The sequence below is a fragment of the Chlorocebus sabaeus genome, chromosome 8 (assembly GCF_047675955.1).
Source record: "Chlorocebus sabaeus isolate Y175 chromosome 8, mChlSab1.0.hap1, whole genome shotgun sequence".
Taxonomy (NCBI): Eukaryota; Metazoa; Chordata; class Mammalia; order Primates; family Cercopithecidae; genus Chlorocebus; species Chlorocebus sabaeus.
The window spans coordinates 37,935,248-37,959,096 of NC_132911.1; the positions used below are offsets into that span (position 1 = coordinate 37,935,248).

Below are 23,849 nucleotides of genomic sequence, written 5' to 3' on the forward strand. Positions count from 1 at the left end.
ATCAGCAATGTATGAGGGCTCTGATTTCTCCACATCCTTACCAATACTTATTTTCCTTTAAAAATAATTGTTATAGGCTGGGCATGGTGGCTCACGCCTGTAATCCCAGCACTTTGGGAGGCCGAGGTGGGAAGATCATGAGGTCAGGGGCTCGAGACCATCCTGGCTAACACAGTGAAACCCCATCTCTACTAAAAATACAAAAAATTAGCTGGGCATGGTGGCGGGCACCTGTAGTTCCAGCTAGTTGGGAGGCTGAGGCAGGAGAATGGCATGAACCCAGGAGGCGGAGCTTGCAGTGAGTTGAGATTGTGCCACTGCACTGCAGACTGGGCGACAGAGCAAGACTCCGTCTCAAAAAAAAAAAAAATTATTATAGCCATCTTAGTGGGTGCAAAGTGGTATTTCATTGTTTTGATTTGCAGTTCTCTGATGATTAATGATTTGAGCATTTTTTCATGTGCTTTTTAGCCATTTGTATATCTTATTTGGAGAAATGTCTATTCAGATTCTTTGGGCCTGGTGTGGTGGCTCACACCTGTAATCCCAGCACTTTGGGAGGCTAAGGTGGGCAGATCACTTGAGGTCTGGAGTTTGAGACCAGCCTGGGCAACATGGTGAAACCCCTTCACTAATAAAAATACAAAAAATTAGCTGGGCATGGTGGCAGGTACTTGTAATCCCAGCTACTTGGGAGGCTGAGGCAGGAGCATTGCTTGAACCCAGGAGGTGGAGGTTACAGTGAGCCAAGATGAGATCACGCTGTTGCACTCCAGTCTAGGTGACAGAGCAAGACTCTGTCTCAAAAAAAAAAGATTCTTTGACCATTTTAAAATTGGGTTTTCTTTTTATTGTTGAGTTTTCAGCATTCTTTATATATTCTAGATACAGGTTTCTTATCAAATATAGTCATGCATTGCTTAATAATGGGGATATTTTCTGAGAAATGCATCAAGAGGTGATTTTGTCATTGTGCAAACATCGTAGAGTATACTTTCACAAGCCTAGATGGTACAGCTTACTATATACCTAGGCTATATGGTATAGCCTATGGCTTCTAGGCTACAAACCTGTACAGCATGTTACTGCACTGAATACTATAAGCAACTGTAGCACCCTGGTAAGTATTGGTGTATCTAAACACATCTAAACATAGAAAAGATACAGTAAAAATACAGATAAAAGATAACAAAATATTACACCTGTACAGGGCACTTGCCATGAATGGAACTTGCAGGACTAGAAGTTGTTCTGGGTGAGTCAGTGAGTGAGTGGTGAGTTAATGTGAAGGTCTAGGATATTACTGTACACTATTGTAGGCTTTTTAAACATTGTACCCTTAATTTACCATAAATTTGTATGATAATACTTTTCGTTCTTCAATAAATACTGTTAACATTTTACTTTATAAACTTTATTTTATTATTTTATTTTAGGTTATTTTTTTGAGACAGGGTCTCACTCTGTCCCCCCGACTGGAGTGCAGTGGTGTGATCTTGGCTCACTGCAACCTCCACCTCCTGGGTTCAAGTGATCCTCCCACCTCAGCCTCCCTAGTAGCTGGGACCACAGGCGTGTGCCACCACACCTGGCTAAGTTTTATATTTTTAGTAGAGGCAGGGTTTCATCATGTTGGCCAGGCTGGTCTCGAACTCCTGACCTCAGGTGATCTGTCTGCCTCAGCGCCCCAAAGTGCCAGGATTACAGACCTGAGTGAGCCACTGCACCAGGCCTTATAAACTTTTAAATTTTAAAAAGCTTTGACTCTTTTATAGTAATACTTAGCTTAAAATACAAACATACTGTACAGTAGTACAAAAATGTTTCCTTGGGGCCGGGCGTGGTAGCTCACGCCTGTAATCCCAGCTCTTTGGGAGGCCAAGGTGGGCAGATCACGAGGTCAGGAGATCGAGACCATACTGGCTAATACAGTGAAATCCCGTCTCCGCTAAAAATACAAAAAATTAGCTGGGCAAGATGGCAGGCGCCTGTAGTCCCAGCTACTCAGGAGGCTGAGGCAGGAGAATGGCCTGAACCCGGGAGGCAGAGCTTGCAATGAGCTGAGATCACGCCGCTGTACTCCAACCTGGGTGACAGACGTCTCAAAAAAAAAAAAAAAAAAAAAAAGTTTTCTTTCTTTATATCCTTATTCTATGAAGCTTTTTCCTGTTTTTAAGTTTGTTTTTGTTTTTGTTTTTGTGTTTGTTTTTGAGACGGAGTCTCACTCTGTCGCCCAGGCTGCAGTTCAGTGGCTTGATCTTGGCTTACTGCAACCTCCGCCTCCCAGGTTCAAGCAATTCTCCTGCCTCAGCCTCCCGAGTAGCTGGGACTACAGGCGCATGCCACCACACCTGGCTAATTTTTGGTATTTTTCAGTAGAGATGGGGTTTCACCACGTTAGCCAGGATGGTCTCAATTTCCTGACCTCGTGATCTGCCCTCCTTGGCCTCCTAAACTGCTGGGATTAAAGGCGTGAGCCATCACACCTGGCTGTTTTTGTTTTTTAAAACTGTTTTTGTTAAAAAGGAAGACACAAACATACATTAGCATAGGGCAACCTAGGGTCAGGATCATCAGTATCACTCTCTTTCACCTCCTCATCTTGGGGCAGTAAGACGAATGGGAACTGTCATCTCTTATGATAATGCCTGGTTCTGGAATACCTCCCGAAGGACCTCCTTCTGGCTGTTTTACGTTAACCTTTAAAAAATATACAAATAGAAGGAGTACACGCTAAGAAAATGGTAACAAGTGTAGTATGTAGTAAATACATAAACCAGTAACAGTCAATTATCATTGTCCAGCATTATGTATTACATATAATTGTATGTGTTATACTTATATACAACTGGCACACAGCAAGTTTGTTTACACCAGCATCACCATAAACAGGTGAGTAATGCATTGTGCTATCACATATGACAGCTACACTGTTACTAGGCAATACAGTTATTCGGCTCCATTATAATCCTGTGGGACCACTGTTATGTATGCATTCCACTGCTGACGGAAACATCGTTATGCAGTGCATGACTGTATATGATTTGCAAATAGTTTCTTCCATTCTTTGGGTTGGCTTTTCACACTCTTGATGGTGTCCTTTGAAGCACAAAAGCTTTTAATTTTGATGAAGTGCAATTTTTCTATTTTTTCTTTTGTTGCTCCTGCTTTTGATGTCTTGTCTAAGAAGACTTTAACCAAAGATCATAAAGATTTACTCCTGTGATTTTTTTCTTTCTTTTTTTTTTGAGGTGATCTCTCGCTCTGTCACCCAGGCTGGAGTGCAGTGGCACAATCTCAGCTCACTGCAAGCTCCACCTCCCGGGTTAAAGTGATTCTCCTGCCTCAGCCTCCTGGGTAGCTGGGACTACAGGCGCCCACCACCATGCCCAGCTAATTTTTTGTATATTTAGTACAGGGTTTCACCATGTTAGTGAGGATGGTCTCGATCTCCTGACCTCGTGATCCACCTGCCTCAGCCTCCCAAAGTGCTGGCATTACAGGCCCAGCGCCCGGCCCTCTTTCTTCTTAAAATTTTTTATAGTTTTAGCTCTCACATTTAGTCTATGATTCATTTTGAGTTAATTTTTACAATATGGTGCAAAATAAGGCCCAAGTTCACTGCTTTACGTGTGGATAGTTGTGTCTCAGTATCATCTGTTGAAAGACTATGCTTTCTCCACTGAATTATCTTGGTACCCTTTTTTATTTTTATTTTTGAGACAGAGTCTTGCTCTGCCACCCAAGGTGGAGTGTAGTGGCGCATCTCTGCTCACTGAAACCTCTGCCTCTCAGGTTCAAGTGATTCTTGCCTCAGCCTCCCGAGTGGCTAGGATTATAGGCACCTGCCACCATGCCGGGCTAATTTTTTTTTGTATTGTTAGTAGAGACGGGGTTTTATCATGTTGCACAGGCTGATCTGGATCGCCTGACCTCTAGTGATCCACCTGCCTCGGCCTCCCAAAGTGCTGGAATTACAGGCATGAGCCACCATGCCCAGCCTTGGTACCCTTCTTAAAAATCATACATGTAAGGGTTTATTTCCAGAGTCTCAATTCTGCCCCATTAATCTATATGTCTGTCCTTAAGCCAATACCAAACTGTTTTGATTACTGTGACTCTGAAGTAAAATTTGAAATCAGTAAGTGTGAGTCTCTCCAAAGAGATGGACTCTATCTTTTTTCTTTTTCTTCTTCCATACGGTTTTGGCTATTCTGAGTCACTTACATTTTCATATGAATTTTAGGATCAGCTTTTCAACCTATGCAAAAAAGGCAGCTGAGATTTTCTTTTTCTTTTTTCTTTTTTTTTTGAGACGGAGTTTCACTCTTGTTGCCCAGGCTGGAGTACAATGGCACGATCTCGGCTCACAGCAACCTGTGCCTCCCGGGTTTAAGCCATTCTCCTGCCTCAGCCTCTGGAGTAGCTGGGATTACAGGCATGCGCCACCACGCCTGTCTAATTTTGTATTTTTAGTACAGACGGGGTTTCTCCATGTTGGTCAGGCTGGTGTCGAACTCCAGACCTCAGGTGATCCGCCCACCTTGCCTCCCAAAGTGCTGAGATTACAGGCGTGAGCCACTGCAACCGGCCAGGCAGCTGAGATTTTCATTGAGATTGCATCATAGATCAGTTTGGAGAGTAGCATGTGTAGTTTTATAGTTAATGTAAGAGGGAGATTGGCCAGGCGCGGTGGCTCAAGCCTGTAATCCCAGCACTTTGGGAGGCCGAGACGGGCGGATCACGAGGTCAGAGAATCAAGACCATCCTTGCTAACACGGTGAAACCCCGTCTCTACTAAAAAATACAAAAAAACTAGCCGGGCGAGGTGGCGGGCGCCTGTAGTCCCAGCTACTCGGGAGGCTGAGGCAGGAGAATGGCGTGAACCTGGGGGTGGAGGTTGCAGTGAGCCGAGATCTCGCCACTGCACTCCAGCCTGGCAACAGGGTGAGACTCCGTCTCAAAAAAAGAAAAAGTGATCCTCCCTTCTCAGCCTTTCAAAGTGCTGGGATTACAGGCATGAGCCAGCCTGCCTGCCTAGCTTGAATCTCATTTGGATTATTAAACTGAGGATTCTGGGTGTGGATAAGAGTCTGAATAGGTTATTTAAAACTATAGTGAGCAATATGTGAGGAGTTTGTTGTTAGTATCATTTGGGATGCAGAGTGATAGTATAATACAAAGAACTAGACTTTGGAGTCAGGTCTGGGTTCATGTCGTGACCCAGCCATGATAATACTAACAACAGTGATAATGCAAATAATTACCATTTATTGAGCATACTGTGTGCCAGACACTATGCTAAACCTTTTATATATGTCATCTTATTTAATTTTGACAGTAATCCTCAAAGATACATTTATGATCTTCATTTTCCTGATGGAGAAACTGAAGTTAGGGGAGGTTAAATACAAAGCCTATGGCAGAGCTAGGTCTGTCTCTATAGTCTTTTAAATAATTTTTTTGTTTTCATATACTTTTTGAGACAGAGTCTCACTCTGTTGCCCAGGCTGGAGTGCAGTGGTACAACCATGGCTCACTGCAGCCTTGACCTCCTGGGCTCAAGCAATCCTCTCACCTCAGCCTCCTGAGTAGCTGGGACTACAGATGTGCGCCATGATGCCTGGCTAATTTTTTTTTTTGGAGATGAAGTCTCACTCTTGTCCCCCAGGCTGGAGTGCAGTGGAGCAATCTTGGCTTATTGCAACCTCCGCCTCCCAGGTTCAAGTGGTTCTCCTGCTTCGGCCCCCCGAGTAGCTGGGATTACAGGCACCTGCCACCACGCCCGGCTAATTGTTATATTTTTAGTAGAGATAGGGTTTCACCATTTTGGCCAGGCTGGTCTAGAACTCCTGACCTCAGGTGATCCACCCACCTCAGCCTCCCAAAGTGCTGGGATTATAGGCTTTAGCCACCGTGCCCGGCGATGCCTGGCTAATTATTTTATTTTATTTTTGTAGAAACAGGGTCTCTAATTATTTTATTTTATTTTTGTAGAAACAGGGTCTCACTATGTTGCCCAGGCTGGTCTCAAACTCCTGACCTCAAATAATTCTCCCACTTTGGCCTCTTAAAGTGCTGGGATTACAGGCGTGAACCATTGTGCCTGGCCTGCATTTTTGATTAATATCTTCTCAAAGTTTTCAAGTTTAGGCATTAAGTTAGGGCATTTCAGCTCTTCTACTAATTCATCTTTTTTTCTCTCAACTTGCTTTTTTTCAGAGTTTGAATTCTTATACAAATGGAGCATATGGTCCAACATACCCCCCAGGCCCTGGGGCAAATACTGCCTCATACTCAGGGGCTTATTATGCACCTGGTTATACTCAGACCAGTTACTCCACAGAAGTTCCAAGTACTTACCGTTCATCTGGCAACAGCCCAACTCCAGTCTCTCGTTGGATCTATCCCCAGCAGGACTGTCAGACTGAAGCACCCCCTCTTAGGGGGCAGGTTCCAGGATATCCGGCTTCACAGGTGAGTTGTTTTTTGTTGGGAAAAAAATGAATTCAAAGTCTCTGCCTCTTGTAAACAGTGGAAGGGCATCTATTCATACTAGTGCTGATTTAATAAGACACTTCTAGATTGGGAAGTCTTTTATATTGATGCCTTTCTTATCTGTAGCAGCTATTGCAGTATATGGACTTTGGCTGAAGGTACCTTAAGATGTCATAATCTCGGCCGGGCGCGGTGGCTCAAGCCTGTAATCCCAGCACTTTGGGAGGCCGAGACGGGCGGATCACGAGGTCAGGAGATCGAGACCATCCTGGCTAACACGGTGAAACCCCGTCTCTACTAAAAAATACAAAAAACTAGCCGGGCGAGGTGGTGGGCGCCTGTAATCCCAGCTACTCGGGAGGCTGAGGCAGGAGAATGGCGTAAACCCGGGAGGCGGAGCTTGCAGTGAGCTGAGATCTGGCCACTGCACTCCAGCCTGGGCGACAGAGCGAGACTCCGTCTCAAAAAAAAAAAAATAAATAAAAATTTAAAAAAAAAAAAAAAAAAAAAAAAAGATGTCATAATCTCATAATCATACATTTTTATACTGAAAGTAATCTTTAGAGATTTGCTGCTTGAAAGTTTCCCTATCTTAGCCTTTTTTTTGGGGGGGGGACAGAGTCTTGCTCTATCGGCAGGCTGGAGTGCAGTAGCGTGATCTCGGCTCACTGCAACCTCCACCTCCTGGGTTCAAGAGATTCTCCTGCCTCAGCCTCCCAAGTAGCTGGGATTACAAGCACACGCCACCACGCCCAGCTAATTTTTGTATTTTTAGTAGAGATGGGGTTTCACCATGTTGGCCAGGATGGTCTTGATCTCCTGACCTTGTGATCTGCCCGCCTCAGCCTCCCAAAGTGCTGGGATTACAGGCATTAGCCACCATGCCAGGCAAATCTTAGCCTTTTTTAGCGCCCTGTTAGTTTCATATTTTTTAATATTCTGTGAATAACTATGTTTATTTCTCTGTTCACTTCAAGAGGAGTTCTAACATGTCTTTATTTGTGCTTCCTTATAGCATATGAGTCCATTTGTTTATAGTGTCTATGGGACAGACTTGGGCTTCATCCATTGAATTTTTAGGGCTTATTCCTTCTGAGTTTTATTGTCATTAAATCTACCCCTGGTATTTTTGGAACCAACTTTTTGAGGCTTGGAGAAATTACTACAGCTGATTAATTAGAGTTACTACAGTTTAGTCCAGTAGCAGTGAATGTATACTCTGTTAAGAAGAGAGGAAGCATCTCAGAATCTGCCTGTAGTAGAATATTTTTATTACAAGTTTTTAACAATGACTAGTATATTTCTTCCTCTCAATCTAGAACCCTGGAATGACCCTGCCTCATTATCCTTATGGAGATGGTAATCGTAGTGTTCCACAATCAGGACCAACTGTACGACCACAAGAGGATGCGTGGGCTTCTCCTGGTGCTTATGGAATGGGTGGCCGTTATCCATGGCCTTCGTCAGCGCCCTCAGCACCACCTGGCAATCTCTACATGACCGAAAGTACTTCACCATGGCCTAGCAGTGGCTCTCCCCAGTCACCCCCTTCACCCCCACTCCAGCAGCCCAAGGTAGGAGACCTAAACATTGTTCCTTTCATGTGTGTGTAATTAAGAGAACATAACACGGTTTATATAGTTTCTGTATTGGTTTGTGTTAAATGGGGACTAATTGCAAAAAGTTGGTGACTACTTATCTATAGCTTTACCTCAGCTTGGTTTCCTTTTTTTAAAAAAATTTTATATTTAGAGAAGATTTAGATTCACATCGTTTTTGTTAAAAGACAGAAAGATACACATTTTCTGTTTGTTATAATTCTAAATGTTAAATGCAAAGACTGCATTTTACTACTTCAAATAATCTATGAACAGAAGACAAAACCAATGTGAAGTATCTGCAGTATGAGCTTGTATTTAAACCACAGACTTGAACATTATCACTGTGGCTGTCTTCCTTTTCAAGATCTTGCTTGAGGTTTTTAACCTTTTAGGGGAAAAACTAATTCTTATTGGTTAGGTCACAGGATGGATTATGAGGTGCTCATGGTGATGGACCTGCCACAGGGCAGGTTCCAGCCATTATAACTCAGAAATTTGGTGCCTTTTGTCTGACAGGGCACACTCCCTTTTATCTTCTCAGGACTGTGTTTTTTGCAAATGATTAAGTAGAGGGTCCAATTTTATTGTTAGGGAATCTTTTCATGTACCTTTCTGGTCAAGTGAAAGATGTGGGCTAACAAATTTGATGTTGATGGATTCCCATTAAAACAGCTCTTTTCCTCTTTTCGCTCTTCCACTCCAAGGATTCTTCATATCCCTATAGCCAATCAGAGCAAAGCATGAACCGGCACAACTTTCCTTGCAGTGTCCATCAGTACGAATCCTCGGGGACAGTGAACAATGATGATTCGGATCTTTTGGATTGCCAGGTCCAGTATAGTGCTGAGCCTCAGCTGTATGGTAACGCCACCAGTGACCATCCCAATAATCAAGATCAAAGTAGCAGTCTTCCTGAAGAACGTGTACCTTCAGATGAAAGTACTCCTCCAAGTATTAAAAAAATCATACATGTGCTGGAGAAGGTCCAGTATCTTGAACAAGAAGTAGAAGAATTTGTAGGAAAAAAGACAGACAAAGCATACTGGCTTCTGGAAGAAATGCTAACCAAGGAACTTTTGGAACTGGATTCAGTTGAAACTGGGGGCCAGGACTCTGTACGGCAGGCCAGAAAAGAGGCTGTTTGTAAGATTCAGGCCATACTGGAAAAATTAGAAAAAAAAGGATTATGAAAGGATTTAGAACAAAGTGGAAGCCTGTTACTAACTTGACCAAAGAACACTTGATTTGGTTAATTACCCTCTTTTTGAAATGCCTGTTGGTGACAAGAAGCAATACATTCCAACTTCCCTTTGATTTTATACTTGAAAAACTGGAAAAGGAATGGAAAAATATTTTAGTCTTGAGTTGTTTTCAGTTTTCAGACGAATGAATGTAATAGGAAACTATGGAGTTACCAGTATTGCCAAGTAGACTCACTCCTTCTTAAAAAATTTATGGATATCTGCAAGCTGCTTCTTATCAGCAGGAGGGAAACACACTTCACGTAACAGGCTTATCAGAAACCTACCAGATGAAACTGGATATAATCTAAGACAAACAGGATGTTTTTTTTAAACATCTGGATATCTTGTCCCATTTTTGTACATTGTGACTGCTTTCAAAATACACTTCATGTGTAATTATAGCTTAGACTTTAGCCTTCTTGGAATTCTGTTTTGTTTTATTTGCAGTTCACAAATATAGCATTATTCTCTACTTCTTGGTACATTTTGTAGTAATATGTTTAATATAATTATTCAAGAGACTATATTGACAGCCAGATGGTATGACAGTTCTGAAAGAATTTATATCTTTTCACCACTTGAATATACTGCAATGTGTAGTGAGTAAATTGTCTCCCTTTTTGTATAGATCGTTAGGTTAGAGTTTTTTTTTTTTTTTTTTAAACCACTTCTACTGTTCATGGTAGTAGTGGAAGGTGAATTTGGAAATGGCATTGACATAAAATGAAAATTTTACAGACATTTTTCTTTATTGCTTTTTTATTGTATTTAGATAAAGATCCACTTAAAAATTACCTGTTTGTTTTTTTTTTCCCCCAAAGTGTAATTATGTTTTCACTATTGCTGCTTCTATAGAGGGCATTGTGATAGAGAGATATAGATGAAACATTAAATGCCACAGTGAGTAGAAATAATGACTACAAAAAGTAGTAAATATGATTACTTGGTAATATTATTCTCCATCTAAAATATTAGTTTCACCTGTGAGCAGATTTCAGCTCAGTTTATAGTTAAAAACAATGAGGGTAAAAGGGGTTCATGCTCAGGGAATGAATCAGCCATAGTTAAAGTGAGAAATTATTATTTTCTTCATTTAAAAGTAGATTTTATGTTTATTTCCCTAAATTGCATAAGATAAAATTGCCTGTTTAATAAAAAGACATTTATTACCATTATTAACAGTCATTTTAGAGCCAAATTTAAGAAAAGGATATTGAAAGGGTCTTTGTTGGCCTTGATTGGGTAGCTCTATGCTGTTTGATAGAAGAGACTTGGTAAATAACTTTTTATGTCTGAGGTGAGTACACAATATTGGTTCTTGGAAAAACAGCTGTTTCTTCATAAGATACCCAAGTGATAATTTTTTTCCCTTAGACTGTCAGGCCTATGAGTAAATACTAAATATATTAGCTGTCTCCACTCATAAACCAAACCAAACCAATACAAACATATTAAATGAGAAGAAATGTAGTAAAAATACTGGCTGGGTCTTATGGTTGGGATGAGTGATTTTATAAGATAATATGGTGATAATTTTATTCTAGGATTTTATTTTTGGCCTAATATAGGAATGTTTAAAAAAGGCTTTTCTATGAAAATGGAAATTTATACTTGAGATTAAAAGTCTAGAAGGGGGAGGACCTTAAAGCTAAGTTACCAGTAAGACAATGAATAATTCAGAAGAGAACACTACTCTTTTACTGACTGAGTGCCCAAGATGCCAATTTCCATGAAGTCTTGATTTATATATATGTACACATGTTATGCACATATACATGTATGTTTTCTAACAGTTATTTTTTAAGCTTTTGAGATAATTTCAGACTTACAGAAGAGTTGTAAAAATAGTAGAGTTATTGTATACTCTGCACCCACCTTGCCCTTATATTAACATCTTACATAATAGAACATTTGTCAAAATTAAGAAATTAACCTTGATATAATACTAACTAAAGTAGAAAGTTTAAAAAGTAGAGATTTCAGTCTTTTCACTAATGTCGTTTTACTGTTCCAAGACCCAGCCTTGCATTTAGCTGTCATGTCTAAGTCCCGTCTTCCAGTCTGTGACTGTGTATCATAACAGGGGATACCTGATGTTGTAATGTGTTTCCGGTGTTGTTAACCTTGATCACTATGCTAAGGTGGTGTCTGCTAGGATTTGCTACTGTAAACTTACTGTATTTTCCTTGTAATTATTGAATATTTGCTGGAGATACCCTGAGACTATGCAAATGTCCCGTTTCTGCTTAAACTTTTGCTCATTTTACTATCCATTGGCAGATCTTGCTTGTGGCAGTTACTACTGTGGTGTTCTAATGGTGATTTTCTATTTCTCTCAATCCTTCTACATTTATTATTGGAATTATTCTGTAAGGAAGAGTTGTCACTTCTGGATTTATATTTTTAACTATAATAAGATATTCAGGATAAGTATAGATTTAGAACTTAAAAATGTTAAATCATGTTAAAATTATTCCAAATACCAATATCAAAGAAAACTAAGTTGGTAATCTGTCTCAGAAAATATATGAACTTAAGAAGGAAAATAGTATTTATAATTTGTAGAACTGGTTCAACTTTTGACTTAATACTGACTTTGGATTGAATTCAAAGTTTTCTTGAAATTTCGCATCTGGACTTTTTAAAGTGTCTACATTTATATTACTTTGGGGATCATTTTGTCAAAGTCTTGAATAAAGTTACCCAGTCCTGGCATGATAAACACAACTATGTTTTTTTCTTTTTTCTTTTTTTTTAATAATAACCCTCTGTTGTTCCAAGTATGAATGCCAATGTAAATGTTTAAACAACTAAGCCCTAATGAAGTATATGGGGGTTGGATTATATGTGTCTCCACATGTTGGTGCAGAATTCTTTTAAATGCTTTTACAAATGGGGTTTTGAAAACAGTTCTTTAGTTGGTTAATGTAAATAATACCATTAAAGGTAGGCAGGTTAAAAAAATTTTGAAGAATATAGATTAAATAGGCATGAAAAAAGTTTTTGGGGGATGGATCATTGATGGAGCTTTTCTTTTACAACTTTACTTTTTTTTACTTCTTTTTTTAAAAAAAGTGAGGCATTTACCTCAATTAGTAGAAGTTACAAGTTTAAAAAGTCAGTTCTATGAAAGGCAGCATTCTCCTGATCCCACCCCCATTTTTCCTTCTCTAAAGGTAACCACTTTCAATTGAGTTTTTCTTTTGTTAATCAAAAAGTTTGTTTTTAGAGACAGAGTCTTGCTGTGCTGGTCTTAAACTCCTGGGCTCAAGTGATCCTCTTGCCTCAGCCTCCCAGGTAGCTGGGACTACAGGCATGGGCCACCTCAACCAGCTTCAATTGAGTTTTTATGTTTTTTCAGATGGAGTCTTGCTCTGTCACCCAGGTGGGAGTGCAATGGCACGATCTTGGCTCACTGCACCTCCACCTCCCAGGTTCAAGGCATTCTCCTGCCTCAGCCTCCCAAGTAGCTGGGATTGCAGGCACGTGCCACCACAACTGGCTAATTTTTGTATTTTTAGTAGAGGCGGGGTTTCATCATGTTGGCCAGGCTGGTCTCAAACTCCTGACCTCAGGTGATCTGCCCACCTTGGCCTCCCAAAGTGCTGGAATTACAGGTGTGAGTCGCCGTGCCTGGACAGGTTTCTCTCTCTCTGTCTCTGTCTCTGTCTCTGTCTCTCTCTCTATATATATATATATATATTTTTTTTTTTTTTTTTTTGGAGACAGGGTCTTACTCTGTCACCCAGGATGGAGTGCAATGGCACGCTCTCAGCTCACTACTGCCTGAAATTCCTGGGCCCAAGGGATCCTCCTGCCTCAGCCTTCCCAGTAGCTGGGAGGCATGCATTACCACACCTGGCTAATTTTGTAATTTTTTGTAGAGATGGAGTCTTGCCGTGTTACCCACGCTGGTCTCAAATGCCTGGGCTCAAGTGATCCTCCCTCCTTGGCCTCCCAAGCTACCACACCTGGCCTCAATATACTTATTTGGTAGTTTCATTGTACATTATCCTGACTATGTAAATGCTAAGCAGAGTTTAGCTATATAGTAACCTGATTTCCTTTCCTAACAACTTGTTGTCCCTGGAATTAATCATCTGTCATATTTGTTTTGTTTGCTTATCTACCTTCTCTCAGTTGTCTAAGTCTCTCAAGATGCTCAGACAAGGCCAGGCATGGTGGCTCATGCCTGTATGCCCAGCACTTTGGGAGGCCAAGGCGGGAGGATTGTTTGAGCCCAGGAGTTCAAGACTAACCTGGGCAACATAGTGAGACCTCGTCTCTATTTTAAAAAAAAATTAAAAATTAAGATAAATAAAAAATGATTAAAAATTATTAATATTGGCAGGGCACAGTGGCTCACGCCTACCATCCTAGCACTTTGAGAGGCTGAGGTGGGTAGATCACTTGAGGTCAGGAGATCACCCTGGCCATTAATATATATAATATATATTAATTTAAAATATTATATTTATATATAATATATTAATTTAAATAAATATATATATTTAAATGTTTAAATATATATATTTATATATATATATATAAATAAATATTTTATCAATTTCAAACTTCTGAAGAAGTCTATCCTGAACTCTTCTGACTGGAAAACTAGTATGTTCCTGGCATAGTACATAGGGTCATCCTGGGAATTCTTTTTGTCTCTTCTTTTGGTTTTCTGTTTTTCATATCCTGTGTCTTTCTCTTTTTGTTTATTCCCTCATTTTGGTGGAGCATATTCTCCAGGTGCTTCCTGGAAAAGGGTGCATGGGAAATAATTTATTTTGATCTTGTATATTTGAAAATGTCTGTTCCACCTAGCCAATGGATTGATAGTTTGGCTGGGTACAGAATTTTAGGAAATGATTATCTTAAGGATTTTAAAGGCATTGTTATATTGTCTTGTAGATTCCAGAATTGCTGTTTAGAAGCATATGCCATTCTGATTCCAGATCCTTTGTATAAAACCTGATATTTTTATCTAGAAGCTTATAGAATTTTGAGGGGGGGAGCCCATCTGTTCTGAAATTTCCTAAGAGTAGCTTTGTTGTAGGGCCATTTTTATCCATTTTGCTGGAGCTATTTCATTCTGGAAACTCATACCATTAAGTCCTATGAAATTTTTTGATCTTTTGTTTGTTTGTTAATTTCCCTCTTTCCTCTATCCCAGTCTTCTCTGATATTTACTTTCTAGAATTACTACTGTTTTGACTGTAGGCCTCAGACTGGTTCTTTAATTTTATGTTTTCTGTTTTTTTTTTTTTTTTAAACGTTTTGCCTTTTTGTGGTACTTTGTAGATTTATACAACTTTATCTTCTTTTATTTTTATTTTTTGTGTGACAGGGTCTCATTCTGTCATCCAGGCTGGAGTTCAGGGGCACAATCTCTGCTCACTGCAACCTCTGCCTTCCTGGTTCAATTGATCATCCTGCCTCAGCCTCCTGAGTAACTGGGATACAGGTGCACACCGTCAAAACTGACTACTTCTTTTTGTATTTTTTTGTAGAGACAGGGTTTTACCAAGTTGCCCAGGCTGGTTTTGAACTCCTGGGCTCAAGCGATACACCCACCTTGGCTTCCCAAAGTGCTAAGATTACAGGCATGAGCTACCATGCCTGGCAAGCTTTTTCTTCTAACTTCTAAAACATTGTGTTTTACATTTCTTCCATCTTTTTTCCTTCTTCTTTCTTTCTTTCTTTTTTTTGAGAAAGACTCTCACTCTGTCACCCAGGCTGGAGTACAGTTGTATGATCTCAGCTCACTGCAACCTCCACCTGTCAAGTTCAAGAAGTTCTCCTGCCTTGGACTCCTGAGTAGCTGGGACTATGGGGACCCACCACCACACCAGCTAATTTTTTGTATTTTTAGTAGAGATGTGGTTTCACCATATTGGCCAGGCTGATCTTGAACTCTTGACCTCAAGTGATCCACTTCCCAAAGTGCTGGGATTATAGGCATGAGCCACCATGCCCCACCTCTTCTATCATTTAAAAAAAAAAAAAAAAAAACTTGGCTGGGTGCAATGGCTCACGCCTGTAATCCCAGCACTTTGGGAGGCCAAGACGGGCGGATCACAAGGTCAGGAGATCGAGACCATCCTGGCTAACACGGTGAAACTCCATCTCTACTAAAAATACAAAAAATTAGCCAGGTGTGGTGGTGGACTCCTGTAGTCCCAGCTACTTGGGAGGCTGAGGCAGGAGAATGGTGTGAACCCTGGAGGCGGAGCTTGCAGTGAGCTGAGATCGCACCACTGCACTCCAGCCTGGGTGACAGACCGAGACTCTGTCTCAAAACAAACAAAGAAAAAACCAAACTTTTGGCCGGTTGCAGTGGCTCACGCCTGTAATCCCAGCACTTTGGGAGGCTGAGGTGGGCAGATCATGAGGTCAGGGTTCAAGACGAGCCTGGCCAACATGATGAAACCCTGTCTCTACTAAAAATACAAAAATTAGCTGGGTGTGGTGCTATATGACTGTAATCCCAGCTACTCAGGCTGAGGCACGAGAATCCCTTGAACCCAGGAGGCGGAGGCTGCAGTGAGCTGAGATCGCACCACTGTACTCCAGCCTGGTGACAGAGCGAGAGTCCGTCTCAAAACACATACACACACACACACACACACAACTTTTTTTAGAGACAGGATCTGACTATGTTGCCCAGGTTAATCCTGAATCCCTGGCCTCAAGTGATCCTCCAGCCTGGCGACACAGCAAGACTCCGTCTATTTCATTTCTTATGAAATGAAATAATGCCTAGGAGTGCAATTCTGGGTCTTAGTTTAGTTGCACATATAATTTTTAAAGAAACTGCCGTATTTTTCTGGAGTGGCTATACCATTTTATATTCTCACAGGCAATGTATGAGTTTCTCTGTATCCTTGCCAGTATTTGGTATTATCACTATTTTTTATTTTGGCCATAATGATAGGTGTGTTTTGATATGTCATTGTTGTTTAACTTGCATTTCTCTAATTGTTAATGATGTTGAACATCTTTTCATGTGCTAATTTGTGATCTGTATATTCTTTTCTGTGAAATATATTGCAAGTATTCTGCCTATTTTCTAATTAGGTTTATTTTAATGAACTTTTACTTTTAGGATAGTTTAGTCTTACAGAAAAACTGTGATGATACTTGATACTACAGAGAATTCCCATATGCCCCTCACCCAGTTTCCCCTATTAACACCTTAACTCAGTGTTGTGCATCGGTCATAATGGATCAATACTGATTCTTACTATCAAAAGGCCATACTTTATTTAGTTTTCTCAGTTTTTACCTAATATCCCTTTTCTCTTCTGAGATTCCATCCAGGATACCACCTTACATTTGGTCATCATGTCTCATTAGGGGCCTCTTGGCTGTGACACTTTCTTAGGCTTTCCTTGTTTTTGATGACCTTGACAGTTTAGACGAGTACTGGCAAAGTACTTTTTAGGACATCTCTCTATTGGGATTTGTCTGTTTTTCTCATCATTAGATGGGGGCTATGGGTTTTAGGGAGGAAGACCACAGAGGCGACTTACCCTTCTCATCAGTCATATCAAGGGCATATGCTATCAACATGACTTGTACTGTTAACATTAACCTTAATCACCTGGCTGAGGTAGTGTTGGTCAGACTTCTTCACTATACTCTTTTTTGTCCATTTTTCACACTATACTCTGGAAGAAAGTCAGTAGACACAGCTGTACACTTAAGGAGTGTGGAACTTATTCTTCATCTTCTTGGGAGTGGAATATCTATGTAAATTATTTGGAATTTCCCTACAAGGAAGATTGGCCTAATCTCTTATTTATTGAGTATGGACTCATGGATATTTATTTTATACTTTGGGTTATGCTCTAATGTTGCCTTATTCATTTTATTGCTCTAATTGTTCCACTTAGGCCACTGGAAGCTCTTTCCATTGATTCCATTATCCTTCTGACACACGCCCATTGTTTTGTGGTCTTTTTTTTTTTTTTTTTTTTTAAGCCCTTCTAAACTTTCTGCTACTATGAGATGCTCCAGGTTCATCCTGTGTTTTTCCTGTTCCAGTCCAAGAATCAGTTATTTCTCCAACGAGTCCTGCGTCCTCTAATTGAAGAATGATAGTAGAAACCAAGATTTAGCTCAATTTTTTTTTTGCCTTTTCATTAATGAGTTTTGAGAGTTCTTTGTTTTCTAGATACTAGACTTTCATCAGATACACAGTTTGCAAACATTTTATCCCAGTCTGTAGCTTGTCTTTCCATCCTCTTAAGAGGGTCTTTCACAGAGTAAAGTTTTTAATTCCGATGATGTCCAGTTTATCATTTTTTCCTTTAAAGCATGGAGCTTTTGGTGTCAAGTCTCTAAGAACTCATTGCTTACCCCTAGTTGCTGGAGATTTTCTCCTGTGTTTTCCTAAACATTTTACATTTTATATTTCCATTTGCTACATTTACATTTGCTCAGTCTGGCAACCCTAGCTGAGAGGAAACTTTGGCTTGTTGGAAACCTCCCAGGGCTAGAGGAGAGCCACCTTGCTGCACAGCTTAAACTGAAGCTATTACTTGCTTTCAAAATGTGGCCCTCATTTAAGAGAAATCATAAATATAAATCACTCCTCAAAGCGAAATATCTAAGAGAAATTATTCACGTTGAGGGCAGGAACTTTTCAGTTGTGGCTGTAAAGTAATAAAATGCATTTTCATGACTGGTTTTTGAGCTTCTAAAAACCATTGAGTTTGGGCTAGAAGATAACATCACCCTGGATGTCTCTAATTGGTTTCTTCTAATTCTAACATTCTTACTTCATCAGTAAGTGGTACAGCTGAAAGCTCAAGTCTTCTTGTTTCCTGATTCAAAGCATCTTGCCTCACAGCTGTAGCCTGCATATTCTTGATTAAAGTTTAGATTAATTTTCTTAGAGTTCTCCAGAGAGACAGGACTAACAGTGTAGACAGATAGATGACAGGGGATTTATTAGGGAATTAGCTCATATGATTATGGAGGCTGATAAGTCCCAGGACATGCCATCTGCAAGCTGGAGACCCTGGGATGCCAGTAGCATGGCTCTGTCCAAGTGTGAAAGCCTCAGAACCAGGGAAGCCAATGGTGTAATTCTATCTGAGAACATGTGAGGCTGCTGGTGCAAGTCCTGGAGTTCTAATGTCCAAGGTCAGAAGAGTGTCTCAAGCTCCAGGAGAGACAGAGAGGGAGAGAAGAAATTCCCTTTTCTCTCTCCTTCCTTCCTTCCTTCCTTTTCTTTTCTTTTTGTTTTTGATGGAGTCTCGCTCTGTCACCCAGGCTGGAGTGCAGTGACTGATCTCAGCTCACTGCAACCTCTGCCTCCTGGGTTCAAGTGATTCTCCTCAGCTTCCTGAGTAGCTAGCATTACAGGCACGTGCCACCACGCCCGGCTAATTTTTGTATTTTTAGTAGAGACCAGGTTTCATCATGTTGGTCAGGCTGGTCTCGAACTCCTGACCTGGTGATCCATCCACCTCGCCTCCCAAAGTGCTGGGATTACAGGCATGAGTCACCGCGCCTGGCCCTTTTCTCTGTCTTCTTTGTTCTGAGACCCCAGCTGATTGGATGTTGCCTTCCTACATTGATCTTCCCCCACTCAATCCACAGACTCGCATTCCAGTCTCCTCCAGAAACACCCTCATGGACACACCTAGAAGTGATGCTTCACCATTTCTATAGGTATTCCTTAATCCAGTCAAGTTGACACCTAAAATTAAGCATCACAAGTCCACCTCTTATCAACTTGGCACCCATATGCATATCCTTAAGCAATATTTAATCTCAAAGATAATAGCAAGGTATTATTTCTGCCTACCGTGACACAACTATCCTATGTACAATCAGAAATGCATTAATCCCATCCCGAGAAGAGAAGGTGAAGTTCTTGGGTGATGTTTACTCTTTTCCTGATATCCCATAACTTAAATACTATGATGTAAAATTAACAATACTTAAATATTGATGTAAAGTCAATATGTCTTATGTTGTATTATAAAGAAATAAGGAATGAAAACAGATATTGCGCAATATATGCATATGGCTGGGTACAGTGGCTCACACCTGTACTCCCAGCACTTTGGGAGTCTGAGGTGGGAAGATCACTTGAGCCTGGGAGGTCAAGGCTGCAGTGAGCTGTGATCATGCCACTACACTGCAGCCTGGGTGACAGGGAGCTCCTGTCTCAAAAAAAAGTATGTGTGTGTGTGTGTGTATAAATATACACGTGACTTTTTTTTGATACAGAGTGATATGGTTTGGCTGTGTACTCACCCAAATCTCATCTTCAATTGTAGTTCCCATAATCCTCATGTGTCATGAGAGGGACCCAGTGGGAGGTAATTGAATCATGGGGGCAGTTACCCCCATGCTGCTGTTCTCGTGATAGTGAGGTCTCATGAGATCTGATGGTTTTGTAAGGGGCTTTTACTCCTTTTGCTTGGCACCTCTTGCTGATGACATGTGAAGAAGGACGTATTTGCTTCCCCTTCTGCCACGATGGGAAGTTTTCTGAGGCTGCAGCCGCTATGCTGAACTGTGAGTCAATTAAACTGCTTTCCTTTATAAATTACCATCTCAGGTACGTCTTTACTAGCAGTGTGAGAACAGGCTAGTACACAGGGTCTCACTCTATCGTCCAGGCTGGAGTGCAGTGGCATGATCTTGGCTCACTACAACCTCCACCTCCCAGGTTCCAGTGATTCTCTTGCCTCAGCCTCCCGAGTAGCTGGGATTACAGGTGTGTGCCACCACACCTGGCTAATTTTTGTTCTTATTTTATTATTGTTATTATTATTATTTTTTTTGTAGAGACAGGGTGTCACCATGTTGGCCGGGCTGGTCTCAAATTCCTGGCCTCAAGTGATCCGCTCAGTTTGGCCTCCCAAAGTGTTGGGATTACAGGCATGAGCCACTGCACCTAGCCTGTATGTGACTGTTTCTTAATGAAACAGTCTTTGTTTCTGTAACATGGTTTTAGTTGGTATTTATAACTACTACTGCCCATTTGTAGAATAAGTTAGTTATAAGTACCAGCTAAAACCCTTATTCTGTATTCCCTTTGCCTTCAGCAAGCACCTTAGATGGTTGTTGTGGTTCTTTACCTGGCAGAGCGACCCAAACCTTCATTCCTGAAGAGTCTGGGCCATTTGTAGTCCTGCCTAGATTGGGGTGTTGTAGTTTCCTACAGACCTTAATCTCGGAGCATGGTAATACTGAGAGATGCCCTAAGGCATCTCCCGTATTCCACACTTACTCTTCCTTACTTTCACTAGGGAGTAATAGGACAATTTCCCCTTGGTAGTCTGGATCAGTCACCCCAGCAACATAGTAATTCCCTTCTTGGCGTTTTGACTCAGATACATGAGGAGCCCAAAGTAGCTGGGTGTCGGTCTGAATTTCCAGGTCAGTGGAATCGTGGCTCCTGGTGGCAGCATTCCTCCCTGCGGAACTAAGACCTGCCAGCAGAGCATAAAGTCTTGGGAATAGGCAGCAAAAATTTTGCTAGTGGGTCACTAGGGATAATGGTAAGTGGTGCCACTCCCATTTCTGCCCCTTGATTCTTGGATGTATGAATCCTGGCTATGGGAGAAACAGTTCCATATACTGGATGCCGATTCAGAGCACCTATAGGTTGTCCCAGTCCTGCCGAGTATTACCACCTAGCTGGTGCTGTAACTGTGATTTCAAAAGGCCATTTCACCACTCTGTCAAGCCAGCTGCTTCAGGATGGTGGGGAACATGGTAAGACCAGTGAATTCCATGAGCATGAGCCCATTTTCACACTTTCTTGGCTGTGAAGTGAGTCAGAGCACTGCTGGGTCAGAGCACTGCTGTATGGAATACTATGACAGTGGATAAGGCATTCTGTAAATCTAGGGATGATGGTTTTGGCAGAAGCATTATGGGCAGGGAATGCAAATCCTATCCAGTGTCTATTCCAGTAAGAGCAAAACATTGCCCCTTCCCTGATGGAAGCCTTCCAGTGTAATCAGCCTGCCATCAGGTGGCTGTCTGATCACCCCAGGTAATGGTGCCATAATCAGAGGCTCAGTGCTGGTCTCTGTTGCTGTCAGATTGAGCACTCAGAGGTAGCCATAGCCAGGTCAGCCTTGGTGATTGGGAGTCCATGTTGCTGAGCCATGCAAAACATTTATGCCTGCTACCATGGCCAGTTTCTTCATGAGCAATGACAGGGGTGGCTGGGCAATGACAGGGGTGGCAGGGGCCAGAGGCTGACTAGTATACACAGAATAGGTCATCCTTTCTACTTGGTTATTAAAGTTCTCTTCTGCTGAGGTCACCCTTTGGTGAGCATTCACATGGGACACAAAGTTATCTTCACATCTTCTGTGCCTTCAGAGAGGTCTGTTCACCACCTCACATGCCAATCTCTTCTGGAAACACCGTCAAAGACACATCACAGACACACCCAGAAGTAATGTTTTACCATTTCTCTAGGTATTCCTTAATCTAGTCAAGCTGACACCTAAAATTAACCATCACAATATGGACCCCTCTGATTAAATATTCTAGTCAAATCAGAATCTTGTTGGATTCTGAAAATCTACGTTTTAATCTGTGTTTCTGAATCTATGTTTCACATCATGTTGGATCTGAAAATCTACATTTTAAGAACCTCCTTAGGGCTGGGCGTGGTGGCTCATGCCTGTAATCCCAGCACTTTGGGAGGCCAAAGTGGGAGGATCGCTTGAGCCCAGGAGTTTGAGACCAGTCTGGGCAACATAGTAAGACCGTGTCTCTACAAATAATAAAAAAATTCTCTGGATGTGGTGGTGCACACCTGTGGTCTCAGCTACTTGGAAGGCTGAGGTGGGAGGATCATCTGAGCCTGGGAGCTCAAAGCTGCAGTGAGCGGTGAAAGTTTGAAAATCGCTGTCAGAGCCCAAAGCCCTGGTCTTGTTATTTTATAGTCAGCATCAGAGACAACTGTGAAGTTTTCTTCACTCTGGATGCCTAAGTGTCAATCTTGGATTGAGGACTTCTGCCTCTAAAAACAATGATTCCAGCTTTAGATATAAGATTCAGTTGTTTATGACCCCTACATTCTTGGTTTTGCTCTTCAGACAACTTACTGGCCATTAGCATTATCTTCTGCACTAGGGAGCATGGGGTCGGCAAGCTACTACCTGAGATCAAATTAAACCCCTGCCTGCACTTTACTGGGACACAGCCACATGCATCAGTTTACATCTCTCTGGTTGCTTTAGTGATGCAACAGGTGAAGTGATTAGTTGTGACAGAGCCTTATGGCCTACAAAACCTAAAGAATTTATCTAGCCCTTTACAGAAAAAAATTTGCTGCCTCTTGCACTAGAACATTGAAAGGGAAAAAGTAGAGATTGTTTTACAGTTTACCTGTTAAGGCTTGTCTGGTAAAAGGCTGATACACAACCACAGACAACAGCCAGTAACATTAAGTGTGTTTTTATTAATTATTATTATTTTTAAGACAGAGTCTCGCTCTGTCACCCAGGCTGGAGTGCAGTGGCGTGATCTCGGCTCACTGCAAGCTCAGCCTCCCAGGTTCATACCATTCTCCTGCCTCAGCCTCTCAAGTAGCTGGGACTACAGGAGCCCACCACCACGCCTAGCTAATTTTTTGTATTTTTATTAGAAACAGGGTTTCACTGTGTTAGCCAGGATGGTTTCGATCTCGTGACCTCGTGATCCACCCACCTCTGCCTCCCAAAGTTTTTACAGGAGTGAGCCACCAAGCCCGGCCGTGGGTTTTTATTTTTAAGGGGCACAGTAAGATATTCTATTTGCCTGAAACTACCTATGTATACAGATTTTTGGGGAACCTAAAATTTATACTATGTGGATCCCAAATACTTGCATCCAGATCATGTGTGGTAACTATTTAAAATGCAGATTCCTGCTGGGCACAGTGGCTCACGCCTATAATCCCAGCACTTTAGGAGGCCACAGTGTGAGGATCACTTGAGCGTAGAGTTCAAGACCAGACTGGGCAATGTAGTGAGACCCTGTCTGTTAAGAAAAATTTTAAGATTTACCAGGTACGGCTGGGTGTGGTGGATCAGGCCTGTAATCCCAGCACTTTGGGAGGCCAAGGCGGGTGTATCATGAGGTCAGGAGTTCGAGACCAGCCTGGCCAACACAGTGAAACCCCATCTGTACTAAAAATACAAAAATTAGCCAGGCGTAGTGGTGGACACCTGTAGTCCCAACTATTTGGAGGCTGAGGTAGGAGAATCACTTGAACCTGGGAGGCAGAGGTTGCAGTGAGCCGAGATTGTACCAACTGCACTCTAGCCTGGGCAACAGAGCGAGACTCCATCTCAAAAAATAAAAAAAATTAACCAGGTATGGTGGCACATGCCTGTAGTCCTAGCTACTTAGAGGGCTGAGGTGGGAGGATCACTTGAACCCAGGATCGCTTTGAGCCTAGGAATTCAGTCTATGATTGTACCACTGCATTCCAGCCTGGGCAACAGAATAAGATCCAACCTCAAAAAAAAAAAAA

General features: G+C 41.5%; 1 protein-coding gene across 2 annotated transcripts in view; it reads left to right on the plus strand.

The window, feature by feature from the left end:
- Positions 1 to 12,070, plus strand: part of BAG4 (BAG cochaperone 4) — a 33,157-nt gene extending 21,087 nt beyond the window's left edge. For both annotated transcript variants that reach the window (XM_007962193.3, XM_007962192.3), the window contains 3 exons: positions 6,223 to 6,477; positions 7,818 to 8,072; positions 8,804 to 12,070. In XM_007962193.3, the coding sequence (XP_007960384.3) occupies positions 6,223 to 6,477; positions 7,818 to 8,072; positions 8,804 to 9,289 (996 nt within the window). In that variant the 3' untranslated portion in view covers positions 9,290 to 12,070. The remainder of the gene's footprint in view (positions 1 to 6,222; positions 6,478 to 7,817; positions 8,073 to 8,803) is intronic.
- Positions 12,071 to 23,849: the final 11,779 nt, after the last annotated feature.